Source organism: Ursus maritimus, unplaced genomic scaffold (genome assembly GCF_017311325.1).
Source record: "Ursus maritimus isolate PB19 unplaced genomic scaffold, ASM1731132v1 scaffold_2, whole genome shotgun sequence".
NCBI classification, from domain to species: domain Eukaryota; kingdom Metazoa; phylum Chordata; class Mammalia; order Carnivora; family Ursidae; genus Ursus; species Ursus maritimus.
In genome coordinates this window covers 35244610-35269599 of record NW_024424452.1, presented here as the reverse complement: position 1 = coordinate 35269599, position 24990 = coordinate 35244610, and the positions used below count along the sequence as shown (strand labels likewise).

Sequence of the window (24990 nt, the reverse complement as noted above, 5' to 3'; positions counted from 1 at the left end):
TTTTGTAAAATACCAACATTTCTCCCACTAGCGGGCAAGCTCTGAGATCAGTGGCCTCCCCAGACCTGCTCGCTGTGGTCTCCTCCGTAATTAAGAGCAGTATCTGGCACAGAGTAGATGCCCAGTAAATATTGGTTGAAGAAGAGAACGAAGTGCCAGGCCCAGTGCCAGGTGCAGGGAAACATACTGGTATCTCTGTGGTCAGCTCGTGGCCGTCTCTCGAAGGCCTGAGACCAGATTGGGCTCTTTGAGGTGCGTTTCCAGCTCTCCAAACTGTTGCAACCTGGGCTGATTTGGTAGCTTCACTCTCTTAGAGCCCAGAGGAACACACACACCCTGGGCCCCGGGAGCGACCAAAACCAACGACATGCCCCTGCCCTCACGTCACAGTGATCTGGGGAGCCAGTAAGCAGCACGGCGCCTCCCACCAGGACTCCTCAAGTAGAGGCTTCCCCCCCCCCAGTACAGGGATGGTTTCGGATGCTGAGCATCCCCCCCAAGTGACAAAGAACCATTACACCCCTTAGCCACACCCACACCCTGTTACACCCACTTACCCCAATGACCAAGAATTACTTCAAATGCTGGCACTCAAACTTCTTTGTAAGGCCCATGGGGAGCCCCTGGTCTGGCCCTGTGCCCCCCTCTCCAGCCTTGTTTCTGTGCTAACCTACTCATTTCCCCTTAGGGTCCCTTGCCCACTGAGGAAAGTCTTGCTCATGGTTTTGCCATAATACAGCTCCTCAATCCCTTGTCTGCACTTCCAAAATCCACAGAGTTCTGCCTACTGCAAGGTTTTTCGTTAAGTTTGCAGGATCTGCCCCTCCGCCCCTCAACTGTGTTGAGTGAAGTTGGGCTCATTGCCTTGTTGCCACAAGGGAGACCCCGCACAACTGGCATTCTGATTACCTCGTCTACACCACAGGGGTGTGGGAGGGGGCCCCCCACCCCATCCTCAATAGTGTGACACCCAGTGCTGGCCAGGTGAGATTGACAGCAATTATTAGTCACATAGACTCATGGCCGGGGGAAGGAGGACACTGCTTACCATGTGAGGCTACTTGGTGTTGCAGTCAGCAACAGAGTGAACCAGCAAGAGCTGTGGGCTGCCCTTTATAATGATGGGATGGGGTGCCTCCTGGTTCCTGCAGAAGGATGTTATTGGCTTGCAGGCTGGCAGGAAAAGCAAAGCCCCCCCAGACTGAGGACAGGGTGGAGTGTGGCTGGTCTGGCTGGTGGAAGAACTGGCTGGGTGGGGAGGCTTTCCCAACAATGGTGGTGGGGGGTCACATCTGTTGAGTACAGGGGACTCTGGAGCCCCCTGGGAGGCTCAGAGATGTCAGGGCGGCCCTTGAATTGAGAAACCCACAGGCATGTCTGGGGCATTAAATCAGAAGGGCTTCCAGAATTGGGGTCCGCATCAGGTAATGGGGGAATGTTTTGGATTGGTGCTGTCAGGAAGCAGAGGTAGTTCTGTGATTGGGTCTTTCAGTCAATCACATCTAGAAGGCAAGAGGAATGAAGGCGCACTAACAGTCTAGTGAGTCAAGAAGCAATGGTCACTCATATTAGCCAGGATAGGGGGCTGTCTGGTCATGGTTGTGGTCTGAACAGTGTTCTTGTTTTTATTTGAGTTCAGACATGATCGAGGCTGGTCCTATTTTGTGTCGGCCCATGACGGGGGCAGAGCCGCCCTGTCGGGCTGGCATTCCGTGAAGTTGTTTGTGTCCATAGGAGCATACCAAGGCCCTCCCAGCAGCCCCAGGGCCCACAGCACCAGGCCAGTTCCCCATTAAGGGGCTGCTTTTCTCTCCCTCCACACCCCGGGTAGCCAGAGGCATCCACAGTCATTCCTCAGAACCTTAGTCTCTAGTATCCAGAGCTTTGCCGTGGCCAACTGTGGCTGGTCAGGAGCTGTTTCAGGGAACGGCATCCCAGCTGGGCTCGGGTCACACCCTCCCTCCCGCCGTCCTGCAGAGTGAGTTGTTCCGGCCTCTCACCAGTCACCAGACCGTTGCTGCACTGAAGACGCACAGAATCCACCAGCCACCTGCCACACAGGTCATTATCAGAAACAAACCTGGCTCCTGGCTCTGGTACCAGATTCTGAAGACTGGGGCCTCGATCGCCAAACCCAGGCTGTGAAAACCTGCCCCAGAGTGCAGCTGGCTCTCCCTAGAGAGCCAGGTGGTTTTTCCTTTTAAAGCCTAGTCACAAACTGTTCTACTTGACCCATCGTATTTACATAGCGTGTACGTAGGTGCAGCAAGAATGTCTGAGCATCAGCTCCCCCTGGGTTGACAACAAGAAATCCAGGGCTACACGACCTGCTTGTGGATGTACGGTTCGCTGGGATGGCAGTTGTGTCGTCTATAACATGTGCTAGGTTCGGAGACAAGCTTGGGATGGGAAAGGTCCTCCATCTGCATCGCCCCTGCGTGGGCACCACAGTTGGCGTGGTGTGCTTGAAGAGAGAGAGCTTGTTCCCCTGGGCGCCGCCCCGGCTAGCCTGTGCTTGCATCTTTTCCGAGGTTTCTGGGCATTCTTTTCAGGGAAACGTGGTCCACTGGAGGCATGGTCATGTTAAACATCTGAAAATCTCAAACAACCATCCTGATGCCCAGGATAAGTGAGCGTATGGCAGGTGGCTATAAGCCTGATGCCTGATGGCCACAAAGCAAGGAGTATCCAACACCCACTGCAGCTCTGATGACAAGGATGGGCAATCACAAGTGTTGATGATGATGGAGAGAAATGGGAACCTCCATAGCTGGGGGTGGGAATGTAAAATACTGTAGCCACTGTGGAAAACAGTCTGACAGTTCCTCAAAGTGTTAACACAGACTCACCGTCTGACCCAGCAGTTCTGCCCCTAGCCATCAATACCAAGTAACTGAAGGCTTGTACACTACTGTTTGTAACAGCATTACCCACAATATTGAAAAGGTAGAATTGGCCCAAATATCCATCCGAGGATGGATTAAAAACTGGTCTATCCATACAGTGGAATATGACTCAACTATAAAAAGGAAGGAAGTATTGACACCTGCCACAATGGGGATGAATCTTGAAACCATGATGCTGGTGCAAGAAACCAGTTACAAAAGGCCACAAATGATATGATTTCATTTATACAAAATGTCCAGAGTAGGCAAATCCGTAGAGACAGAAAGTAGGTTAATGAATGCCAGGCACTGGAGGGGTGGGGGAAATGGGGAGCACGTGCTAATGGGTTCAGCGTTTCTTGTTAGGGTGATGTGTGGACGTTGACTGCAGTGATGGGTGCCCAGCTCTGTGATACACTACAAGTTACTGGATTGTATACTTTAAATGGGTGGATTGTATGGTGTGGGAATTATATCTCAATAAAACTGTTACCCAAAAAAAAAAAAAAAAAAAAAGAGTATCCAAGTGGGATCCAGACTGAACTGGGGATATAAGTACCATTTCTCACACCAGGAGTGGGTCTTTATGTGTTTTCTTGTTGCTGTTATTGTTGTCATTTTATTTATTTAGTTAGTTAGTTAGTTAGTTAGTTAGTTATTGTCTCTTGAGGTGAGCAAATTGCTTTAATGTAATTAAGCAATTCTTTCAAAGCAGGCTGGTGTGTCTGGAGAGTAGTGGCTGTGGTAGCGTGGAGAGTCCCAACACGAGTGCCCTGTTTCTGAAAGAACTAGCTTTTGTGGCTAGAGTAGTAATGGCTTCAGCAGAAGCATTTGCTGATGTCAGGTCAAGAACATGTAATTAGCAAACAACATCCCTGAAAATACACTTCCATTAAATTCATAACGAGTCTCCTGGGCTCTCTCTCCAATGGCCACGATCATTGGCAGGAGTAAGGTATCAGGTCAGTTCTGGGGGAAAAGAATTCTTTTGAGTCATAGTGGCGTGGCACTTCACGTCTTGTTTCTGTGTGGACAGACACGGGCGCGTACATGCGCACGCACACACAGTGCCCCTCCCTGCCGCAACCCCACATGGAAGGTTTTATTTCCAATTTAGTAGGCAGTGAAGCTGAGACTCAGAGTGGTTAAGTCATTTGCACAAGGTCACGTAGCTGTTGAGAAAGAGTCATGCATCCATCTCCATAAACCCACAGTGGACAGGTGCTCCACTTTCTGTGGGGAAAGCTGGGGGAGATTTCCCCTTAGCCAACAACATCCCTGAGCAGGGCTCCGGCCATGCACTGTATATAAGCAGCGTGTATCATGTCCGGGACAATGGGATGGGCCAGGAGTCGGGGCTCCAGGGGTTAAGCCAAGGACCTTCCCTGAGACTTCCCTCAGAGACCAGGATGAGCAGGCTGCCGTTTTCTTGTCCAAGAATTGACACAAGTGCGGCCTAACCACACGGGGGCCCAAGCGGTTTCCCTGTCCTGTGGCAGCTGGCTCACAGCTGTGTCCTCGGGACACTGGGATGTTCACGAGCCCCTGCTCTAGGGGAGAACAGAGCAAGATTTGGCAAGGCCGTCCTCATGGGTGCCCCTCGGTGGGCAGGGCCATGCAGCGTTCAGACCTGTGGGAAGCCAGCTGCCTCTTCCTCTTTTTACCCCCACCCCCACCACAAACCCGAACACCCGTGGGGCTTTTGCCGCGGGTCTGAGACCAGCTTCGCTCTTCAGACTCTTTTCTCTACATCCTCTTTTCTCAAAACCCAGGCTCTCCTAACTCCGAGAACTCTCTCCTGTCCCAATTCTAGAGGCTTCCGAGGAGCTTGCTGCCTCCCCATCACCTTCACTGCGTGCTTCTTGGAAGGGGTCATCGGTCTTCCGTAACTGAAGGGCTTGAACCGAAAGGCTGACCGTCCGTTTGTTCGAACAGCCAGCAGCTTCTAATTGCGCACCCACCCTGCCCCACTCCGGGCTCTCAGAAGCACGCCGGCTCGCCCATGTTCTTTGGTGTCCTAGCAACCAGAGGCTCTCATCTGAGCTCCGCTGGACAGAGGCCATTTTCTCTCTGACCGCCATGACCTACAGCCTCCCGGGGCCTCTGAGGACCTGTCCGCACAGCTCGTGGGTTCCCTGAAAGCCACCCCTTGTCCCCAAAGACGCCCAGCCGCCCAGCCCTGCAGAGCCTCCCTGCAGGATGAGCTTCTCGCTCACCTTCTCCGAGCTGGTCAACATCGCCATCCCACAGTGCGGGGTGGTGAACTTCAAGGCCCTGCACCTCCTGCTTCAGGGCATCCTGGAGCACATCCACATGGCCGAGCTCAAGAAGGTCCTCTCGGGAGATGAGGACTTTCTCCAAACCTCACCAGTAGTGTTCATGCCCCGGGAAGCAGACGCCCAGCCCGTCCTCAGCCCCATGAAGAGGCTCAGCAATGTCTTTGACCATGTGGTGAGCCGCATCGACAAGATGGAGAGCCAGCTGGCGGTGCTGCAGGACCTGCCCTCCACTTCCCAGTTGCTGGAGGGCAGCCAGGGCAAGGGCCAACCTGCCCAGGACCTCTGGCACCTGATAAAGCTCCGGAAGATGGTGGAGGGCAATGAAGAGGCCACTGCAAAGGTAAACCACCTGGCCTCCAGAAGCTTCCTGCCCTCCTTGCTCTCCTCCCGGGCATCTAACCCCCTATTCCCTTATGCCCCTTGTGATGGGCTGTCCCCAAACACTGGGGCAGGAGTGGGGCTTTGGAGTCAGGCAGAGCCAAAGCTCCAGGCCTTCATCCTTTGTCAAGTGTTGAGGAAAGAAGCCAGACATAAAAGGTTACACATTCCATTTGTATGAAACAGGCAAATCCATAGAGACAGAAAGCAGACTGGTGGTTGCCAGGGGTTTGGGGGAAGGAGGGGACGGGGAGAAGATAGCCTAGTGGTTATGAGGTCTCCTTTTGCAGTGATGAAAAGAGTTTGGAAACACCAGATTTCCGCCATTCCCTAGTTCCCTCATCTCTTCACTGTCCCCTTCACCCTCCAGGCTCTGTTTGGCTCCCTCCCCAGGGAAGCCACTAGAAGCAGCACTCACCATGCTCCAGGTGAGCCAGAGGCTTAGGTCTGTTAGCTCCTTTGATCTTCACAGCACCTCTGTGAGACAGGTGCAGTTATGATCCCCGGCTTACAGGTGAGGAATTGAAGCACTGAGAGGTTAACCCCCTCGGGGTCACACAGTGTCAGAAAATGGGGAGCTGGTGCAAACCTGGGCCAAGAGAGTCGGTGAAAGGCATAAGAGTGTGGAGTGCTGAGCATGCTGTCACTTACCCACTGGAACAGTCGAGGGATGATCATGGTTTCCTCCTCCCAGGATTACCTCGAGATTGATACTAAACAAGATAATGTATGGGAAGTGTTCAGCACAGAGCTCGAGGTATTCTGGGCATCCAATCAGCGGTCACTGTTAGTATTACCCAGAGACTTGAACTGAGCAGGGAAACTGGGATGACCGGGACCTTAGTGAAGTCAGGCACCGGAGCCCTGAGGGACAGGGAGAGGGTGCAGTCTGGCCAAGGTGGGCTGAGAGGCAAGGCAACATGGACCAACGTTAAATCAGGTGCTCAGTGAAGCAGCCAGCCACACAGGACCACATACTGCATGCTTCTGTTTCTATGAAACATCTAGAACAGGGATATCGGTAGTGATAGAAAGTGGATTGGCATTTGCCAGGGGCTAGGAGGTGGGGGCTGTGGGAGTGACTGCTGATGGGTACGGCATTTCTCTTCAGAGTGATGAAAATGTTCGGAAACTAGATAGTGGTGGCAGTTGCCAACCTTGCGAATGTACTGAATGCCACTGAATTCTTCGTGTTACACACACACACACACACACACACACACACACAGAGCAGAGAGTGGCAGAATCGATTAAAAGAAAAAAAAGACATGATCTAACTATACCTTCTACAAGATACACATTCTAGATTCAAAGACAAATAGATTGAAAGTAAAAGGATAGAAAAAAGATATTCCTTGCAGGAGGCAATCAGCAGAGAGCTAGAGTGGCCACACGGCTCATGTCAGACAAGACAGACTTGAAGACAGGAATTGTCGCTAGAGCCAAAGAGGCCTGCATGGGTGGGCGAGTTCAGGTTATGGAGGCCTTGGAGGCTGGGAACGTGGACACCGTGTTGGAGCAGCCTGACCCTGGGCCTGCCTTGATGGGTGGATGCTTCTAGAATGCACGGTACCCAGAGTGACCCAGTCCGCCCGCGAAGGGGGCTGGCGGACAGGCTTGGACACGGTTGTGCAGCCCTCAGAGGACTGTTTGCGCACCCAGAATTGGAGAATGTGTCCCCCTCCAACTCCAGGCCTGGCTGAGGTTGCCAGGGGTTACCACAATGACTGCCTCCCAGCCCCACCCCTTCAAGGGGGTTGCCATGGTAGCTGGCTCTGGGATGGTGCAAGCTGCTTAGCTAAGTGTCTGCACCAACCAGCCAGTCAGGCTGGCAGACCAAATGTCATGTCGATGTCCAGGTCACCTCACCTGCCCCTGACCCCCCTTCCTCTGGGGCTGACTGGGTTAGTGTCCTCTGCCGTTCTTTACAAACACCTGTCAAGGTTTGAGGGCCCAAAATGGGGAAAGACTAGCCTGCCAGTCCTAGCACCACCCCAGACGGGGTGAATGGTGCCCAGAAAACGGGCCAGCAACAAGGGGGCTCCAGAAAGGTTTGTGACGCTCCACAGGCATGGTTAGCACACCACCAGATCTGGGGCTCGGGCACTGAAACAAGTCCTTACTAGACGGGCTGAGGTTGCGATGTCCCTCACCCTCACAGATAATTGTCTGTGGTGAGGACTGTGTTGTGCCCTGGGGGATGGTGGGCGGCTTCCCTGGCCTCCACCCTCCAGGTGCCAGGAGCGACCCCTAGTGGTGACCACCAACACTGTCTGCAGACTTTGCCAATTGCCGGCTAGGGACCCACTCGCCCTGTCGAGAACTACTGAGCAAGGAAAACTGAGCTCCCTTGCTCAGAGTATGTACCTGTCCCAGAAGCCCCCTCGGGAGGCTCGGACCCAGGGCTTCCCGAGCCTGTTGGAGCACCAGCCCCACCTGCGGAGCTCTCCCAGAATTGCAGGCTCCCAGGCCCCGCCTGTGGCTCCCAGGTTCTGTCTATGGCTCCCAGGCCCTACCCAGAACCGGAGTTTTATTTATTTATTTTAAGGATTTTATTTATTTATTTATTTATTTATTTATTTATTTATTTGAGAGAGAGAGAGAGCACAAGCAGGGGAGAGAGGGAGAGGGAGAAGCAGGCTCCCCGCTGAGCAGGGAGCCCAATGTGGGGCTCGATCCCAGGAGCCCAGGATCATGACCTGAACCAAAGGCAGATGTTTAAGACTGAGCCACCCGGGCACCCCCACTCCCAACACAATTAACTCCCAAACACCCATCGAACAGACTGTTGAACTTCCCCCAATTTTTTCTAAGACAAAAATGCTATTTTTTTTTTACAGCTTCGTTGAAATATATTCATACATATATTCGTGTGCATACCAGAATAGTCATCCATTTAAAGGGTATGGTTCAGGAGCGCCTGGCTGACTCAGTCCGGAAAGTGTGCAACTCTTGATCTCAGGGTTGTGAGTTCAAGCCCCACCTTGGGCATGGAGCCTACTTTAAAAAATTTTAATTGTACAGTTCAGGGATTTTAGTATATTCACAGATTTCTGCGACTATTACAGTCAATTTTAGGACATTTTCAACAGCGCCCCAAGAAACCCTTAACCATTAGCTATCATTCTCCTTCCTGCTCCTCCTTGAACCCCACTTTTGCACTTACCGTGACGCCTTCAAGTTTTATCCATGCTGTCACATGATCAGCACTTGATTCTTATCATCGCCAAACGCTATTCCGCTAGATGGATAGACTACTTTCGTTTATCCGTTGGTGAACATTTGGCTGTTTCCACTCGCAGGCTGTTAGGAGTCGTGGCCCCTGTGAACAGTGGGGTACACGTTTTCCTGTGGACGTATGTTCTCATTTCTCCTGGGCATGTACCTCGTCATGGAATTGCTGGATCGTATGATCACTGCGTTTCAAGTTTGAGGAACCGCCAGCCTGTTTCAAAGCAGCTGCACCATTTTGCGTTCCCACCAACAGCGTGTGAGGGCTCCAATTTCTCCACTCCTCACGCACACTTCTTAGTGTCTGTCTCTGATTCTAGCCCCCTCGTGGGTCTGAAGCGTACCTTATTGTGGTTTTGATTTGCATTTCCCTGGTGACTACATGTGTTGAGCATCTTTTCTTGTGCCTAGCAGCCATTTGTATCTCTTCTTTGGAGAAATGCCTATTTAGATTATTTGCCCAGTTTTCACTGGGTTGTCATTCTATTGTTGAGTTGTAAGAGTTCTTTATATATGGGGCGTCTGGGTGGCTCAGTTGGTGGAGTGGCCGGCTCTTGGTTTTGGCTCAGGTCATGATCTCATGGTGCTGGGACTGAGTCCTGAGTTGGGCTCCATGCTCAGCGGGGAGTCTGCGTGAGGACTCTCTCTCTCCCTCTGCCCCCCCACCTTGCTTGTACATGCACGCACGCTTTCTCTCTCTCTAAAATAAATAAATCTTTAAAAAGAGTTATTTACATATTGTGGATCTGTGATGCCATGTGTGTGATTTGTAAATTTTTTTAAAAAAATTATTTATTTGTCAGAAAGGGGGAGAGAGCGAGAGAGAGAAAGAGAGCACAGCATAGCAGGGGGAGTGGCAGGCAGAGGGAGAAGCAAACTCCCCACTGAGCAAGGAGCCCGATGCGGGACTCAATCCCAGGACCCTGGGATCATGACCTGAGCTGAAGGCGATGCTCAACCCACTGAGCCACCCAGGCACCCCTGTTTGGATTATTTTACTTAGCATCACATTTCTGAGGTTCATCTTTCTGGAATCAGTACTTCATTCCTTTTTATGGCTGAATAATAATCCATATTATGAATATATCATGTTTTGCTTATCATCTGCCCTTTGATTGACACTAGGGTCGTTCCCACTTCTGGCTATTACGAATACTGCTATAAATACTCCGATACAAGTTTGTGGACCGATGTTTTCATTTCTTCTGGATATATACCTAGGAGTAGACTTGCTGGGTCATTTGGTAATTCTGTGTTCAGTCTTAGGAAGAACTGCCACACCGTTTCCTAAAATGGCCACACCATTTTTCGTTCCCACCAGCGGTGTCTGGAAGGTTCCAATTTTTCCGCCTCCTCATTATTATCTGACTTTTGATTCTAACCGTCCTTGTGGGTATGAAGTGGTATCTCATTGTGGTTTTGATTTGTGTTTCCCTGATGACTAATGTTGAGCATCTTCTCATGTGGTTATTGGCTGTTTGAATATTATCTTCGGAGGAATGCCTATTCAGATATTCGCCCATTTTAATTGGGTTGTTTGTCTTATTTGTTACTGGATTCAGTTTTCTAGTATTTTGAGGATTTTTGCATCTATATTCTAGTTTTCTTATGATGTCTTTGTCTCATTTTGGTATCAGGGTGATATTGGCCTCATGGAATAAGTTTGGAATTCTGCTATTTTTTTGAAAAGTCTGTGAAGAATTAGTATTAATTCTCCTTTAAATTTATGATAGAAGGGGCACCTGGCTGGCTCAGTTGGGAGAACAGGTGACTCTTGATCTTGGGGTTGTAAGTTTGAGCCCCATGTTGGATGTAAAGATTACTTAAAAATAAAATGTTAGGGATGCCTGGGTGGCTCAGTCAGTTAAGCGTCTGCCTTTGGCTCAGGTCATGATCCCAGGGTCCCGGGATCGAGTCCCACATGGGGCTTCCTGCTTAGCAGGAAGCTCCCTGCTTCTCCCTCTGCCTGCCGCTCCCCCTGCTTGTGCTCTCGCTCGCTCTCATGCGCTCTCTCTGGCAAATAAATAAATAAAATCTTTTTTAAAAATTAAATTTTAAAAAATAAATGTTTAATAGAAGTCCTTGGTGAAGCCACCTGGGCCTGGGCCTCTCTTTGTGGTATTTTATTATTATTATTATTATTATTATTATTATTATTACTATTTCAATGTCTTCATTTGTCTTGGGTCTATTCAGATTTTCTATTTCTTCTTGAGTCAGTGTTGGTAGTTTGTGTCTTTCTAGGAATTTGTCCATTTCATCCACCTTAACTAATGTGTTGGCCTACAGTTGTTGATAGGATTCCTTCATAAGTCTTTTTATTTCTGTAGGGTCAATAGTAATGTTCCCTCCTGCATTTCTGATTCTTCCCTTTTTTTTCCTGGTCAGTCTCACTAAAGATCTGCTAACCTCGTTGACGTTTTCAAAGAACCAGCTTGTAGCCTCATTGATTTCCTCTCTTCTTTTTCTGTTCTCTCTTTCATTAATTTCATTTCACTCTTTATTGCTTTCATTTTTCTACTTGTTTTGGGTTTAGTTTGCTCTGTTTTTTTTCCGGTGTCTTAAAGTTAGCTTTAGCTGCATCCTGTAAGTTCTGGTGTGTTATGTTTTCATTTTAATTCATCTCAAAGTGTTTTTTCTTTTAATTTCCTTGGTGATCTCTTCTTTGACCCATTGGTTATTTGGGAGAGAGTTGTTTATTTCCATTTATTTGTGAATTTCCAATAGTTTCCTCTGTTGTTGATTTTTTATTTAAATCCATCGTGGTCTGAGTACACTTTTTGAATGATTTCAGTCCTTTTAAAATGTATTGAGACTTGTTTTATAGACTAGCATAAGGTCTGTCCTATAGAATGTTCTGTATGCGCTTGAGAAGAATGTATATTCTGCCATTGTTGAATGGAGTGTTCTGTAGATGTCTGTTATGTCTAATTGGTTTATAATGTTGTGCAAATCTAGGGGCGCCTGGGTGGCTCAGCTGGTTAAGTGTCTGACTTTGGCCCAGGTCATGATCTTGGGGTCCTGAGATTGGGCCCTGCATCGGACTCCCTAATCAGCAGGGAGTCTGCTTCTGCCTCCCCCTCTGCCCCTTCCCCTGCCCGTGTTCTCTCTCTTGCTTTCGGTTTCTTGGTTTTTTTTAAAGATTTTATTTATTTATTTGACACACACAGAGAGAGAGAGAGGTGTCCTGGGATCACCACCTGGGCTGAAGGCAGACGCTTAAGTGACTGAGCCACCCAGGTGCCCCTCTCTCTCACTTTATGTCTCTCAAATAAATATATAAATAAAATATTTTAAAAAAATGTTGTGCAAATCTATGTCCTTGCTGATCTTCTATCTAGTTGTTTTATTCATTATTGAAAATGGGGTATTGAAGTCTCTGACTATTCTTGTTGAATTGCCTATTTCTTCTTTCAGTTATGTCCATTTTTGTTTCATATATTTTTGGGGCTATGTTTTAGGTGCATGTATGTTTATAATTATTATATTTTCCTGATGGATGGACCATCTTATCATTATAAATGTCCCCCTGGGTCTCTAGCAACAAATTTTGTCTTAGAGTCTATTTTATTTAATATTAGTGGTATAGCCATTCCAGTTCACGAGTTTTTTTTAAAGATTTTTATTTATTTGAGAGAGAGTGTTGTGTAAATGAGAGAGAGCATGAGCAGGGGGAGGGGCAATAGGAGAGAGATAAGCAGACTCCTTGCTGAGCAAGGAACCTGATGCGGTGCGATCCCAGGATCCTGGGATCATAACCTGAGCCAAAAGCAGATGCTTAACCCACTGAGCCACCCAGGTGCCCCTCCAGTTCCCTTTTGATTACTGCTTGCATGGTATATCTTTTACTGTCTTTTTGGTTTTGACCTGTTTGTATCTTTGACTATACATTGTGTCTCTTGTAGACAGCATGAGGTTGGATCATGTTTTCTTATCCATTTTGCCAATGTCTGCCTTTTAACTGAAAGTTTAATCCATTTACATTAATGTAATTACTGATAAGAAGGACTTTTGCCATTTTGCTGTTTGTTGCTTTTGTTAGCTGAATGCCTAACTATGCACTGGGCCCTTCATATACATCATCCCTTTTTTTTTTTATCATCACATTTTTAAAATAAATTTACTTATTTATTTGAGAGAGAGAGAGAGAGAGAGTGCACAAGCAGAGGGAACAGCAGGCAGAGGGAGAAGCAGGCTCCCCGCTGAGCGAGGAGCCCAATGAGGGACTCGATCCTGGGATCATGACCCAAGCCAAAAGCAGATGCTTAACTGAGTGAGCCACCCAGGCGTCCCTCATCATTACATTTTTTATACTCATTTTATGATTATGAAATCTAAAACCTGGGAAGATGCAATTACCATCCCAGTCAGTGGTGGAGCTGAGCCACACCCAACTTCACTTGTTCCCTTCTTCTTCCTCTTTAGTCCATGAAGACTCTGCAGGATTTGCTTACTGACATTTATGCACTCAAGGTCACCACTGAAACTCTCAGGAAGGATGTGGACAGACTGAAGAACATAGTAGACAAGGTAGACCCTCTCCAGCATCCTCTATGCTGGCCATGCTGCTTGGACCTCAGGTGGTTGGGGTGACAGGGTATATCTAGGGAGCCTGTTCTTAGTCAAAGAACACAGTTATGACGGCAGGAGAAGGGGTTTGACATGGCCCAGCCACTTGGCCCATCCCACTAAACTCTCCATGGCTTCCATCCTTTGTGTTAGGACATCATTTGTAGATGATAGAAAACCTAGTTCATCCTGGCTTAGGCAAAAGAAGAGAATTTAGCATCTCATTTACTAAAAAGTCCACAGTTGCCTTCAGGTACAGCCAGATCTAGGTGCTCACACCGCATCAACATCACTCTGTCAGTGATGTTTTTCTGTGGGTTGGCTTCATTCTCAGGCAGGTGCCCACTAAGACTCCAGGCTTGCATTCCACCAACATAGCAGAAAGAGAACAGCTTTTCCTATTCTGTAAAGCTCTGTCCACACTGAAAAGTGGAACAAACTTAGCACAGGCATACAGTCTACCTCCCTTTGGAGTCCACAAGGACATCAACCCAGGTACATACTCACTCCTTACCATGATGTGGAAGGACACAGAATCCCTGAAGTGAGAGGTCACAGCTGGTGGGTCAGAGCTGCGCTCAGAGCCCAGGTCTCCACACCAGCAGGCTGGTATTGTGGCTGAAGTTTTACAACTTGCCCCCAGAGAGCATGGTTTAGTGTATTATCCCCAATTCACAGGTCAATGTATACATTTGATTGTCATGGCAGCTGTGAGAACTCAGTCTGGGTAGCTCCCATCTGAGGAGAAAGGGCATCACAAAACACTAAAAAGAAAAACAAACAAACAGACCAAAACACTAAAAAGATTCATCTCAACTTTTTAAATAAAAATCCTATGAGTTTGTTTTAAAATAATCATTCCTGACATTTTTCTAATTTTTAAATTGGTATTTTTTTTTTAAAGATTTTATTTATTTATTCGACAGAGAGAGAGACAGCCAGCGAGAGAGGGAACACAAGCAGGGGGAGTGGGAGAGGAAGAAGCAGGCTCATAGAGGAAGAGCCTGACGTGGGGCTCGATCCCAGAACTCCGGGATCACGCCCTGAGCCGAAGGCAGACGCTTAACCACTGTGCCACCCAGGCGCCCCCCATCGAATACTTTTTAAGCCCAACATTTTCCAAAATTATTTTCCCAGGAAACCCTCTTCCACTCCTTTCCCACTCACTGGGAAACACTTGCTTTGGGGTCTCTTCTTCCTTCTCTGACTCTGTCACCTAGAGCTGAGTCCTTGTCTTTGAGCTGTGGGGGAAGCAGGGCTAGGACCAGAATCTGCACTCCTGGCCCACGGACTTGGCTTTTTTGACAGATGCAGCCAGAAAGAATGGATACTTTGTTTGAAGATCTGAAAGGACAGAACAGGAAGATGAGTGCGCTGCAGCGGGAAGTGGTGAGAGCCTCTGCTTCCCTTCCCAGTCCCCTGACCTCCAGGCCCAGGGCCCTGGGGACAGGGAAGAGTAAGGAAGAGAACACCATCTGGAAAGGCAAGTGTGGACAAAGGAGCCACTGAGGGCGTTACCCCTCACTCTCAACCTCCTCTCCTGCCCCCCAGGTTTCTCTCCAGAGCAAAATCCTCACCATCCCCAAAGCTGAGGACGTGGTACTCTGGAGCAGCCTCCACGAGGCCATGTTCACCCCCGTGAGTGAAGGAGGAAGAGGAGGGGAAGCAGCGGGGGGTCGGGGAAGGGAGGGTGGCTGCAGAGCTGGCCTGGAGCAGCCCTGGCCAGCCTCCCCCCCTTTTCCGCAGGGAACTTCTGCAGAAGTTGCTGGTCCAACACAGTTTGAGGACTCGGAGCTATGGCAGTTGGTGGAGCAGCTGCCGGAGACTCATCGTCCCCAGACCGCCGAGCACCTCGAAGCTGTTGGTCATGTCCAGATCTCAGAGGCCATCCAGAGCCCCAGGTTACTGGAGACTATTTGGCATTACAACACCCCGGGGCAGCTACAGGAGGAGGAATCTGCCCAAGATGTTCTACTCTCCGGGGCCCAGGGGCCAGGACAGCCTCCGGGACTTGAGTCCGGGTCTGCGCCCACACCAGGGCCACAGCCCGAGGCCATGCCTCCTCCAGGGCCTGTGCTGGGGCCCGGTCTGCCCCCTGGGTTCACACTACCACCTTGGCCTCCATTCATACCTGGGCCTGGCCCTGGCCCTTGGCCTGCCCTCGGACCTGGGGCTGGCCCTGGACTTTGGCCTGTCCCCGAGCTTGGGACTGCCCCAGGGCTTCAGCCTACGCCGCGAGAACGCTGGCCTCCTCCCAGAGGCTTGTCCAGGGCTAGCACTTGGCCCTTCTGGGGCTCAGGCTTCTGGCAGCCTGCACAGTCCCAGGACTTCGGAGCCCCACTGCCGGCCAGGGAGTTTGGCTCAGCGTGGCCCCGCCTGCTGCAGTCACAGTCTGGCCAAGCAGAGGTGCACCCGCTCCCAGCTGTCTCAGAAACTGAGGAAGAATATGAGTACCAGGACACGCCAGTTCCTCAGGACAGTGCCCCCGGGACTGCGGCCCCCAGAGACGCACCCGTGGCCCCCAAAGAAGCACCCGCTAAGGCTCCCCGGACTGTCCTTCAGCGCCTAAAGGCCACAGCGGCTATCGCGGCCGCCGCCGCGGCCTCCTATGCAGCCGCCGCCACCTCAGCAGCCCGAAGAGCCGAGGTTGTCGCCAAGGCTGTCAGGGACGCCCCTGCCACCAAGCTGGCTACCATAGCAACGGCCATGGCTGCATCTGGGCCCTTAGGGGCCTTTGCAGACATCATGGGTGCGGGCTCCTCCCACGGGGCCTCAGCTTTCACCGAGGACGCAGAGGTGGAGGACTTGAACGTGTTGGAAGAGGACCTCCCTCCTCTGTACGGTGCTGCCAGCCTCCCTCCTGAAAAGACCCTGTCCCAGGTCATGCTGGCCGCCCAAAAGGCTGTGACCCCCGAAGACAAGAAGATGGCCGTCAGGTACTCCATGGGACACATGGCCCAGATGCCCATTCGACACCACTCCCTGAAGGAAGAGTTTGCCCAGCTGTCATCCACCCTTCAACAGCGCTTGAATTACCTAGGTAGGCCCGGCCCGGTTCAGGCCTGACCCCCCTGCGGCCCTCCAGGAGTCCCTCGTCTCCTTCGTCTAGCTCCCCCAACAAAAGCTGTTAACGGTTAGCCGTTCGTTCCTTTGGCTTCAGCGTTCACCTCTCACTAGTCTATTCCTTCACAGCGAATGTGCCGTGAGGTCTTCTCATAGGGGAGAGGGGTGGTTAGGGGCTCACGTTGGCACCAAAGAAGGAGAATCACATGTCACAGTGACTCTGGAAAACTCCCTTTCCCGTACAACACAGTCCTACTGCACAACATTCTGATAAGTCTGGATCTGCCAGAATACCCAGTGAACAGACCCCACATGAAGTGGTCTGTGTGGGGTCAGGAGCTACTGCCAGGAAAACTTATGTATCCTCAAAGACCACAGAAGCTTTCTGGGTGGCAGCGGAAACAGTAGATGTGTGCTTCCATGTTAAGCCCACCATGGGTAAAACGCTCGCTGAGGGGACTGGAGGGCAGGATAGCCTAGTCTAGTAGTTTTCAATCTTGTGCTCCACCCCTGGAGTTTCTGACTTGGTTGGTCTGGGCAGAGCCCAAGAATCTGCATTTCTCACTCATTTCTGGTGCTGCCGGCCCAGGGGACCCACTACGAGGCCCATTGCCCTACCCTGTTTGAATCATTATCTTCCTTTTTTTTTGCTCCCTGCCAAGCACAGTAGTTGAGTTAAGTCCAATCTGTACATGGCGTTACCCCTAATTGGCAATGCTGTTCTACAAATCTTGAAAAAAAGACGTGGAACTTCCGCCAGCTGGATAAAGTAGGCTGCTATCCGCGAATACTGGTGTGCAGCCGAGACTACGACAGTAACAGATTGAAATTGAAAAGGTAAAGCCGTAATAGCCCAAATTCTACTTCTGACCAGCCGTCATTTTTGTTAAGAAGACTCAGGATAGTTTGTGAGTGCGTCTTGGCTTGGATTCTCGTGCCTTCTAGGTGTGTCCTGTACGTGACGTTTTAACCTCTTGTCTGGAACTCGATATAGGGTACTGTTTGTTTGTTTTTTAACCCCCGCCCTTTGTTAAATCCCCCTTTCTATCTTGTGGTGAGATAGTGCACTTCATATACTCTCATAAATAAGGTGCTTTGTAGTTTTTCTCAGGACTTTTTTTTTTTTTTTTTTTTTTGGAGTCCTCGCTATTCCCAACACAGGGCTCTAACTTACCACCCCAAGACCAAGAGTCATAAGCTCTACCAACTGAACCAGCGAGGTGCCCCAGCTCAGGGCTTTTGCTGAGAGGGGAGTAAATTCCAGAGAGGCCTCCCTAGGCCTGTGCTGTCTGATATGGTAACCAGGAGGCACGCGTGACTGTCGGGCACGTGACATGAGGCAAGGTCCAGCACACATACGCTCTTCCGTGTGACGTGCACATCAGATATGAAAATCTTCGTATGAAAACAAGAACATAAAATATCTCACTTTTTATCACATATTGAAATGGCACTATGTTGCATATATTGGGTTAAATAAAATATCAAAATTAATTTTAACTGCTCCTTTAAAAAATTTTTTTAAAGATTTATTTTAGAGAGAGAGAGCACAAGTGGGGGTAGGAGCAGAGGGAGAGGGAGAGAGAGAATCTCCAGCAGACTCCTCACTGAGCATGGCACTGACACGGGGGTTAATCTCACGACCCTGAGATCTGACCTAAGCCCAAATCAACAGCCAGATGCTTAACTGACAGAGGGAACCCAGGTGCCCCTCCTTTTTAAAATTATTTTTAAAAGAATGTGGCTACTGGGGGGGCGCCTGGGGGGCGCAGTTGTTAAGCGTCTGCCTTCAGCTCAGGGCGTGATCCTGGTGTTCTGGGATCAAGCCCTGCATCAGGCTTCTCCAGTAGGAGCCTGCTTCTTCCTCTCCCACTCCACCTGCTTGTGTTCCCTCTCTCGCTGGCTGTCTCTGTCAAATAAATAAATTTAAAAAAAAAAGAGGCTACTAGGGAACTTCAGATGACTGCAGAGGCCCCCAGGCTCACAGTCTCTTCCTTTGGACGGCGCAACCTCTGATGACTCCTTTCAGAAGCAGGTGGAGCTCTAGAAGAAACCTCTTTCCCCATCCCTGCCCCCGACAGCCACCCCTTCCTTTGCTTTCAGCTAATATGGGGGCCTCTTCCAAGCTTGGGACGACAGTGGACATACTGCAGGAAAAGATCGGGAGCCTCCAGAAATCCAGGATGAAGGTGAGTGCCCCAGGCAGAAAGGGCTTCCGGGACGGCGCTTGAGGCGGGCTGATGGCAGAGCCCCCAACCCAGGACAGCATTTGTCCCATAGCTGAAAGGCAGCCTGGGGGAGTGAGTGGGGCCAAGGAGGCTGACCCTGCGGGCGCAGGGGTCCCAGTGGGTCATGCTTGTGTCGTTCCTGTGGCGGGGGTCTTACGGGACCACTGAGGTGTCAGGTTGGAGACGTGCTGGCCTGGTACACTGTTCAGGCCCCTCCCCGGCCATGGTGACCTTAGAAGCAGAGGCCTTTGTGTCCATGTCTCCCCCTTCTAGGAAGAGGAACTCCAGAGAATTTGGGGCCACCAAATAGAGAAGATAAAGAATCACCACGTCGTGCTGGACAGGGCAGTGGAGAAGCTCCAGATTCGCCTGGATGACTTAAAGGTCTGGGGTTTGGGGGGCCGCTGCAGGTAGGACTCCTCACTTGGACATTCGGACCCCCCACAAAGGTTTCTTAGCTCCACCAAAGGCAGGGAAACCAGGGACACCGTACTGGGGCATTTTACTCTGTGTGAATTACACTTCAGTGGAAACAAATCCCACCACCCCCACCTCCACCCCCAAATGCACGAACAAGAGGGCCTGAGCCATGTCTCTGTTACAGACCACTGGGTCACCCGCCCCCAGAAGGGTGCCTGGCGCACAGCCAATGCTCACAGTGTGCTGAAGGAATCAGTGAATGAGTAAGAGGATTTCTTGCATCAACTATTAGGTCCCTAACGTTTCCCCTAACCCAGCTCATTTGTGGGTTCTCAGCACTGGGGCGGGGGGCAACAGGGGGTGTCTCTCCGGAACGGCAGATTTGCTGACACCACGATTGTGTAGACAGACACAGAGCTCCTAGCTGGGGCTCACTTGGCCCGACACACTCTCCCGTGGGCCTGGAGTGTCTGACTCCGCTGGCCCGATGACCCTGGCCTGATGGACCAGTGCAGTGTGTGCCTCGTCTAACAGATGTCCCTGACCTTCAGAGTACGACACAAAACCCCACACAGAACCCCTGGAGATGGTTTCCATGGGGGCTTCCGATTCCAAGTCAGGGGGCTATTGGTGGGATGCATTAGGATGTAGGAGGCACAAGGGGAAGGCCTACCTCCCCTTCCCAAGACTGTCATACAGAGGAATCAGGCTAGGACACATGCAGGGCGACTTGGTGCGGAAAGAACTCCTGAAAGGAGAACCAGTTCCTAGCCTGAGCGAGGGGGCTGTGTGTGAGCAGAGGGGCCGCAGGCTTACCAGCTCAGACCTTCGTGAATGCCGAGATGGGGAACTACCTTGTCTCCGGCCAGCTCCGGGCCCTCACTGTCACCGCCCTGCAGAGGAGCTGGGCTGCCGTGCCCTGCGGACCTACGGGTGCTTTCCCCAACGGAGACTGGAGCCAGCACCCCGGACACATGTCATGTGTCCCCAGAGCTCTGCCCTGCCCTGTGCCGGGGGACAGAGTTGCTCGCTGTCTGCCTCCAAGTAGCTGTCGCTTGTTGAGGGAAACAGCAGAGGACAAGGCCTGACCGAACAGTGCCAAATGGAACAAGTCAGCCCTTGTGCTTCCCGCCCATGTGCCAATGGGGATCCGCTGCTTATAAAGTTAACCCTGGAAGGACCTGGAGCAGGGTTCCGTATACAACACATGCTTTGTTAAGTATTTCCTGAATGAACACAGGCCATAGGAAATCAGCAGCCCTGTGCAGCCCGTCCCGGAGAGACGAGGGAGGGCAGACCAGTCTGCCATGGTCCTCTCGCACATCTTGAGCTGTGAAGAAACTCAGCAGCGGCTGCTGCTTTCCCTGGATGTCTGCGAGAAACATCAGGAGCACAGCAGGTGACACAAGAAATCCTCTTGTTCATTCCCTGAGTCCTTCAGCCCGTGCTCCCAGCGTCCACTTTGCACCAGGCACACGGCTAGCAGCTGGCAATGCCGCAGTCAGCAAGATGGACACCATCCAGGCCCTTCCTTGGGGGGGAGGGGCAAGTGGTGTATTTGTTTATTTTTAACTGGAGTGTAATTTATACACCGTGAACAGCCCAAGTCTTAAGCCTAAGAGCTAGGTCCACATCCACCTGTTTGTGTAGACACGCCACCACCATCCAGTCAAGATGGAAATGTTTCCGTCCCCTTGTGCTTCTCTCTCAGAGTTTCCCACCGAGAACCCAGCAAGAAAATAAGTGAGGGCACAGCTCTTTCTTAGAGGTTTTGTGTTTTTTTTTAAGATTTTATTTATTTATTTATTCGACAGAGATAGAGACAGCCAGCGAGAGAGGGAACACAAGCAGGGGGAGTGGGAGAGGAAGAAGCAGGCTCCCAGTGGAGGAGCCTGATGTGGGGCTCGATCCCATAACGCCGGGATCATGCCCTGAGCTGAAGGCAGACGCTTAACTGCTGTGCCACCCAGGCACCCCTCTTTCTTAGAGTTCTTATGGAGTTTCTTAGACCTTATGGAAAACACGATTTGCCGTTTGCAAGTGGATAAGCTGCGTTCCAAAACCATTCCTGGAACAAACAGTGATAATCAGAGTTCGGGCTTGGTGCAGGAGGACACGGATAAGGTGGCCAGTGGGTACTGAGTGCTGACTCTGCCAGAATGAGCCAGAAGATGCCACTTCTTGTCTCTCCACACTGTGGGAGAGGCGTGGGATTAGTGCCCCATGAAAGAGCAGGAAACAGAAGCCAGCCCCGCTCACCCGGCTGGGAGGTGGCCTCGTGTTGGGGTTCAGAGCACTGGCTGTGGGTTAGATAGGCCTGGGTTTGAATCCCGATTCTGCCACTGACTGGGTGTGTTTGTTTCCTGTGGCCACCATAAGAAATTATCACAAACGGGGTTCCTTAAAACACTAGGTACTTGTTCCCTCACAGTTCTGGAGGCTAAGTGCCTGAAATCAGTGTTGGCAGGGCCTTGCTCTGACGAAAGTTTCCATGGGAGGATTCTTGCCTCTTCCAGTTTCTCGTGGCTCCAGGCATTCCTTGGCTTATGGTCACATCCCTCCAATCTCTGCTTCCCTCTTCCCTCTGCATGTCTGTCTTCACGTCGCCTCCTTATAAGGACACCGGTCAATGGATTCCAGTATGACCTCATCTTAACTAATACATCTGCAAAGACCCTATTTCCAAATAAGGCCATGTTCACAGGTTCTGGGAAGGCATGAATTTTGGGGAAGATGTTAATCAACCCAGTACACAGGTGACCCTAGCAGAAGTTGGAAGATCCCAGCCTAATTACTTCTCTTTATTTCTAGATTTTAACTAGAAAGAGCCAAGTGGAAATCTAATAATTAATGTTGGGCCTGATGACTCCAAAAGTTCAGGGCTCCCTGCTGATGTGGGGTTGGAGGAAGCAACCTGACTTGGGGCCAAAACAGAGACTTCCTTCCATACCCCCACTTCCCGTTCTAGACCTTGGGACCCATCTTTAGGCAAAGTGTGTGTGATGGAAATTGGCATTTATTAGAATTAGGTTCGGTTTCAGATAACATAACCTTCCCCCACCCCAGTAACTGACTTAAACCAGGTATAAGTGTATTTCCTGTTCACATTCAAGAAACTCAGACATGGTTGGTCCAGAACTGGTATAGAACTCCATGGTGTATGACTTCCATTCCCAAGCTCACCTCAAGGTACAGGATGGCTGCTGGTGCTCCAGTCATTAACTCGGCATTCAAGCCAGCAGCGAAGAGGACATACTTCGTTATATAGTTCTTATTTTTCATACCTAATTCCTACCCACTTCCCTTTATACCCCAGTGGTCATACTGAGCTATAAAGGAGGGTGTAAAATGAATTCATGATTCTGGGCTGCCAGGAGACAGCTAAAAGTTTGGGAACTCTGTTGCTAAGGGTGAGAGGAAAGCCAAGTATGAAGGGAGAATCAGAAGCCTGTTTCCAGCTTTGGAGGAAACGTGACCCCACCCCCTCTGGGGACATGGCTCAGGAGCTGTGAGGCTCTGAGGCTCTTCCCAAGCAGGTGAGCCGCTGCTGCTGTCACAGCGAGGGTCCAGTAAGTGGAGAGCGGGAAAAGTGAATGGATGGAGCTGGTTCTTCATGGAGCGAGGAGATGGGATATAAGAGTTTTCCCCTGACACTGGGGCACAGCAGGTGTGGCATATAGGTGCTTTGTTGATAAATGGACTTCAGTTCTCACCAGGACCCCATTACAGATAAGAGCTAAACTTGCCTTAAACTTCCAGGGAACAAAAGTGTTAGCATTGGTTTGCGTTTTCCTTCCTCGAGTCTGCCTCCCTGTGCAGCCAAGTCCCTATGATGGCACCTCCTAGGCGACCCCTTGTCCCAAGGCTCACGTGCCTTCCCTTCTGATCTGGGCACCTGGTGTCCATGCCTTCTGATATGCCCACCCCACCTGCTAGCCACCTGGCCCCATTGTCCCTTCCTAGGCAAGGGTGGACATGGCAGGAAGATGTTATTCCCAAGGCTTCCAGGGTTGGGAACATGCCCTTTGCTTCTCTTTTTAGATCATCCATGCTCAAATTAAAAACCTCGAAATGTACAAGGTGGACAAAAGTGCAATGGAGCAGGAATTGAAAGAGGTGAGTGGGGGTGCCGGGGTGGCTCAGTCGGTTAATTGTCTGCCTTTGGCTCAGGTCATGATCCCAGGGTCCTAGGGTCGAGCCCCGCGTCAGGCTCCCCACTGTCTGCTTCTCCCTCTGCCCCTCCCCCCACCATGCTTGAGCTCATGCTTGCACTTGTGCATGCTCTCTCTCTCTGAAAGAAATAAAATCTTTAAAAAAAGAAAGAAATGAGTGAACCTAGTTTCTTCTCCCCTTCTGCCTGTGCATCCTGAGCCCAGCTCACCCACCCAGGGGAATGGAGTCATCCATCCAAGACAAAACCAGGCAGAGACCCTCCCACAGTTTCCTTCCATCTTTCTCATACAGAAGCTTCCCCAAAGTTGTCCTATCAGCTCCTATTTTCAGTGACTCAGGATTAATGACAATTTTTTTTTTTAAGATTTTATTTATTTATTTAACAGAGATAGAGACAGCCAGCGAGAGAGGGAACACAAGCAAGGGGAGTGGGAGAGGAAGAAGCAGGCTCATAGCAGAGGAGCCTGATGTGGGGCTCGATCCCATAATGCCGGGATCACGCCCTGAGCCGAAGGCAGACGCTTAACCGCTGTGCCACCCAGGCGCCCCAGGATTAATGACAATTTATTATGTGAACTTAAAAAGCATGCACCAGCTTCTCCATCCAAGGCTTAGACCTGACATTTGGGTTTGAGTCAGTTAGACCCCAACACGGAATTTAAGCCAAGGCCGGGCGTTCAGGGTCCCAGAGTAAAAAACTCAGACCAGAGTGGTCTGATCCCCCAGCTTCCTCCCGCTCCCATCCCAGCAGCCCTGGCTCCCTGAGTCCCTTGTGTCTCTAGAAAGCCGATAGGAGCACACTGGCAGGCAAGGCAAGCCGGGCCGACCTGGAGACGGTGGCAACAGAGCTGAACGAGATGATTCAGGGCATGCTCTTCAGGGTCGTGACCCATGAGGATGACTGGAAGAAGGCTCTGGAGCAGCTGAGCAAGGACCTGAGCACCAAGGTAAGTACCCCATGGCAGCCAACACCAAGTAACCCCGAAAGGTGACACCTTGTAAGGACAAAGGCTCAGAGTTGCTGAGGGTCAGGAATTAGGGAACAGCTTAGCTGAGGGACTCAGTCTCCCATGAGTCTGCAGTCAAGATGATATCCGGGGCTCCAGTCCTCTGAAGTGCCATTTCCAAGATGGCACCCTCCCATGGCCATCAGCAAGACGCCTCCTTTCCTTGCCACTCAAACTTCTCCTCAAGTCTCCTTGAGCGGCATCACAACACAGCAGCTGACTTCCCCAGAACGAGTGACCCAGGAGAGCCCAACAGAAGCTGCATTGTCCTCTATGAGTTGGCCATACCGCATGGTTTCTGTAGCATCTTGTAGTTCCACAGGCCAGCCCTACTCCCTGTGAGAGGGTGTGAGGACCAAGAGGCATGGGCGAGGAGCACCTTGGAGGCTGACTACCATAACTCTCCTGCCTGGGCCAGCAAAGGAGCATGGTAGAGGGTAAGAAGGAGGGAGGACTGCTGATCATTTATTTATTCTTTGGTCACTTACTGACCACCTGTGATAAGCCAGACTCTGGAGTAATGTTGATAATGAACCACAGTCCCTGCCTTGATTTGGGCCGTCCAGTGGAGAGACAGGGAACAGTCAGAGCAATGATCACAGCACTGTGCGGCGCCTGCAGCTTGGGTTCAGAGCCTGGAAGCCCTGCGTGCGAGCCCCAGCTCCCCCTGAGCAGCCATGGGCCCCAAGTGGCATGACCTCACTGAGCCTCCGCTTTCTCATCCACAAAACGAGGATTTGTGCAGTCATCAACTACG

General features: G+C 50.7%; 1 protein-coding gene across 1 annotated transcript in view; it reads left to right on the top strand.

Annotated features, from left to right (window-relative positions):
- The first annotated feature begins 5070 nt into the window (after window positions 1–5070).
- Window positions 5071–24990, top strand: part of CUNH16orf96 (chromosome unknown C16orf96 homolog) — a 33853-nt gene continuing 13933 nt past the window's right edge. Inside the window, exons 1-10 of the mRNA XM_040634445.1 lie at window positions 5071–5504; window positions 13199–13303; window positions 14651–14731; window positions 14894–14984; window positions 15105–15428; window positions 15642–16382; window positions 18509–18594; window positions 18907–19017; window positions 23095–23169; window positions 24009–24173. Coding sequence (XP_040490379.1) covers window positions 5085–5504; window positions 13199–13303; window positions 14651–14731; window positions 14894–14984; window positions 15105–15428; window positions 15642–16382; window positions 18509–18594; window positions 18907–19017; window positions 23095–23169; window positions 24009–24173 — 2199 coding nt within the window. The 5' untranslated portion in view covers window positions 5071–5084. The remainder of the gene's footprint in view (window positions 5505–13198; window positions 13304–14650; window positions 14732–14893; window positions 14985–15104; window positions 15429–15641; window positions 16383–18508; window positions 18595–18906; window positions 19018–23094; window positions 23170–24008; window positions 24174–24990) is intronic.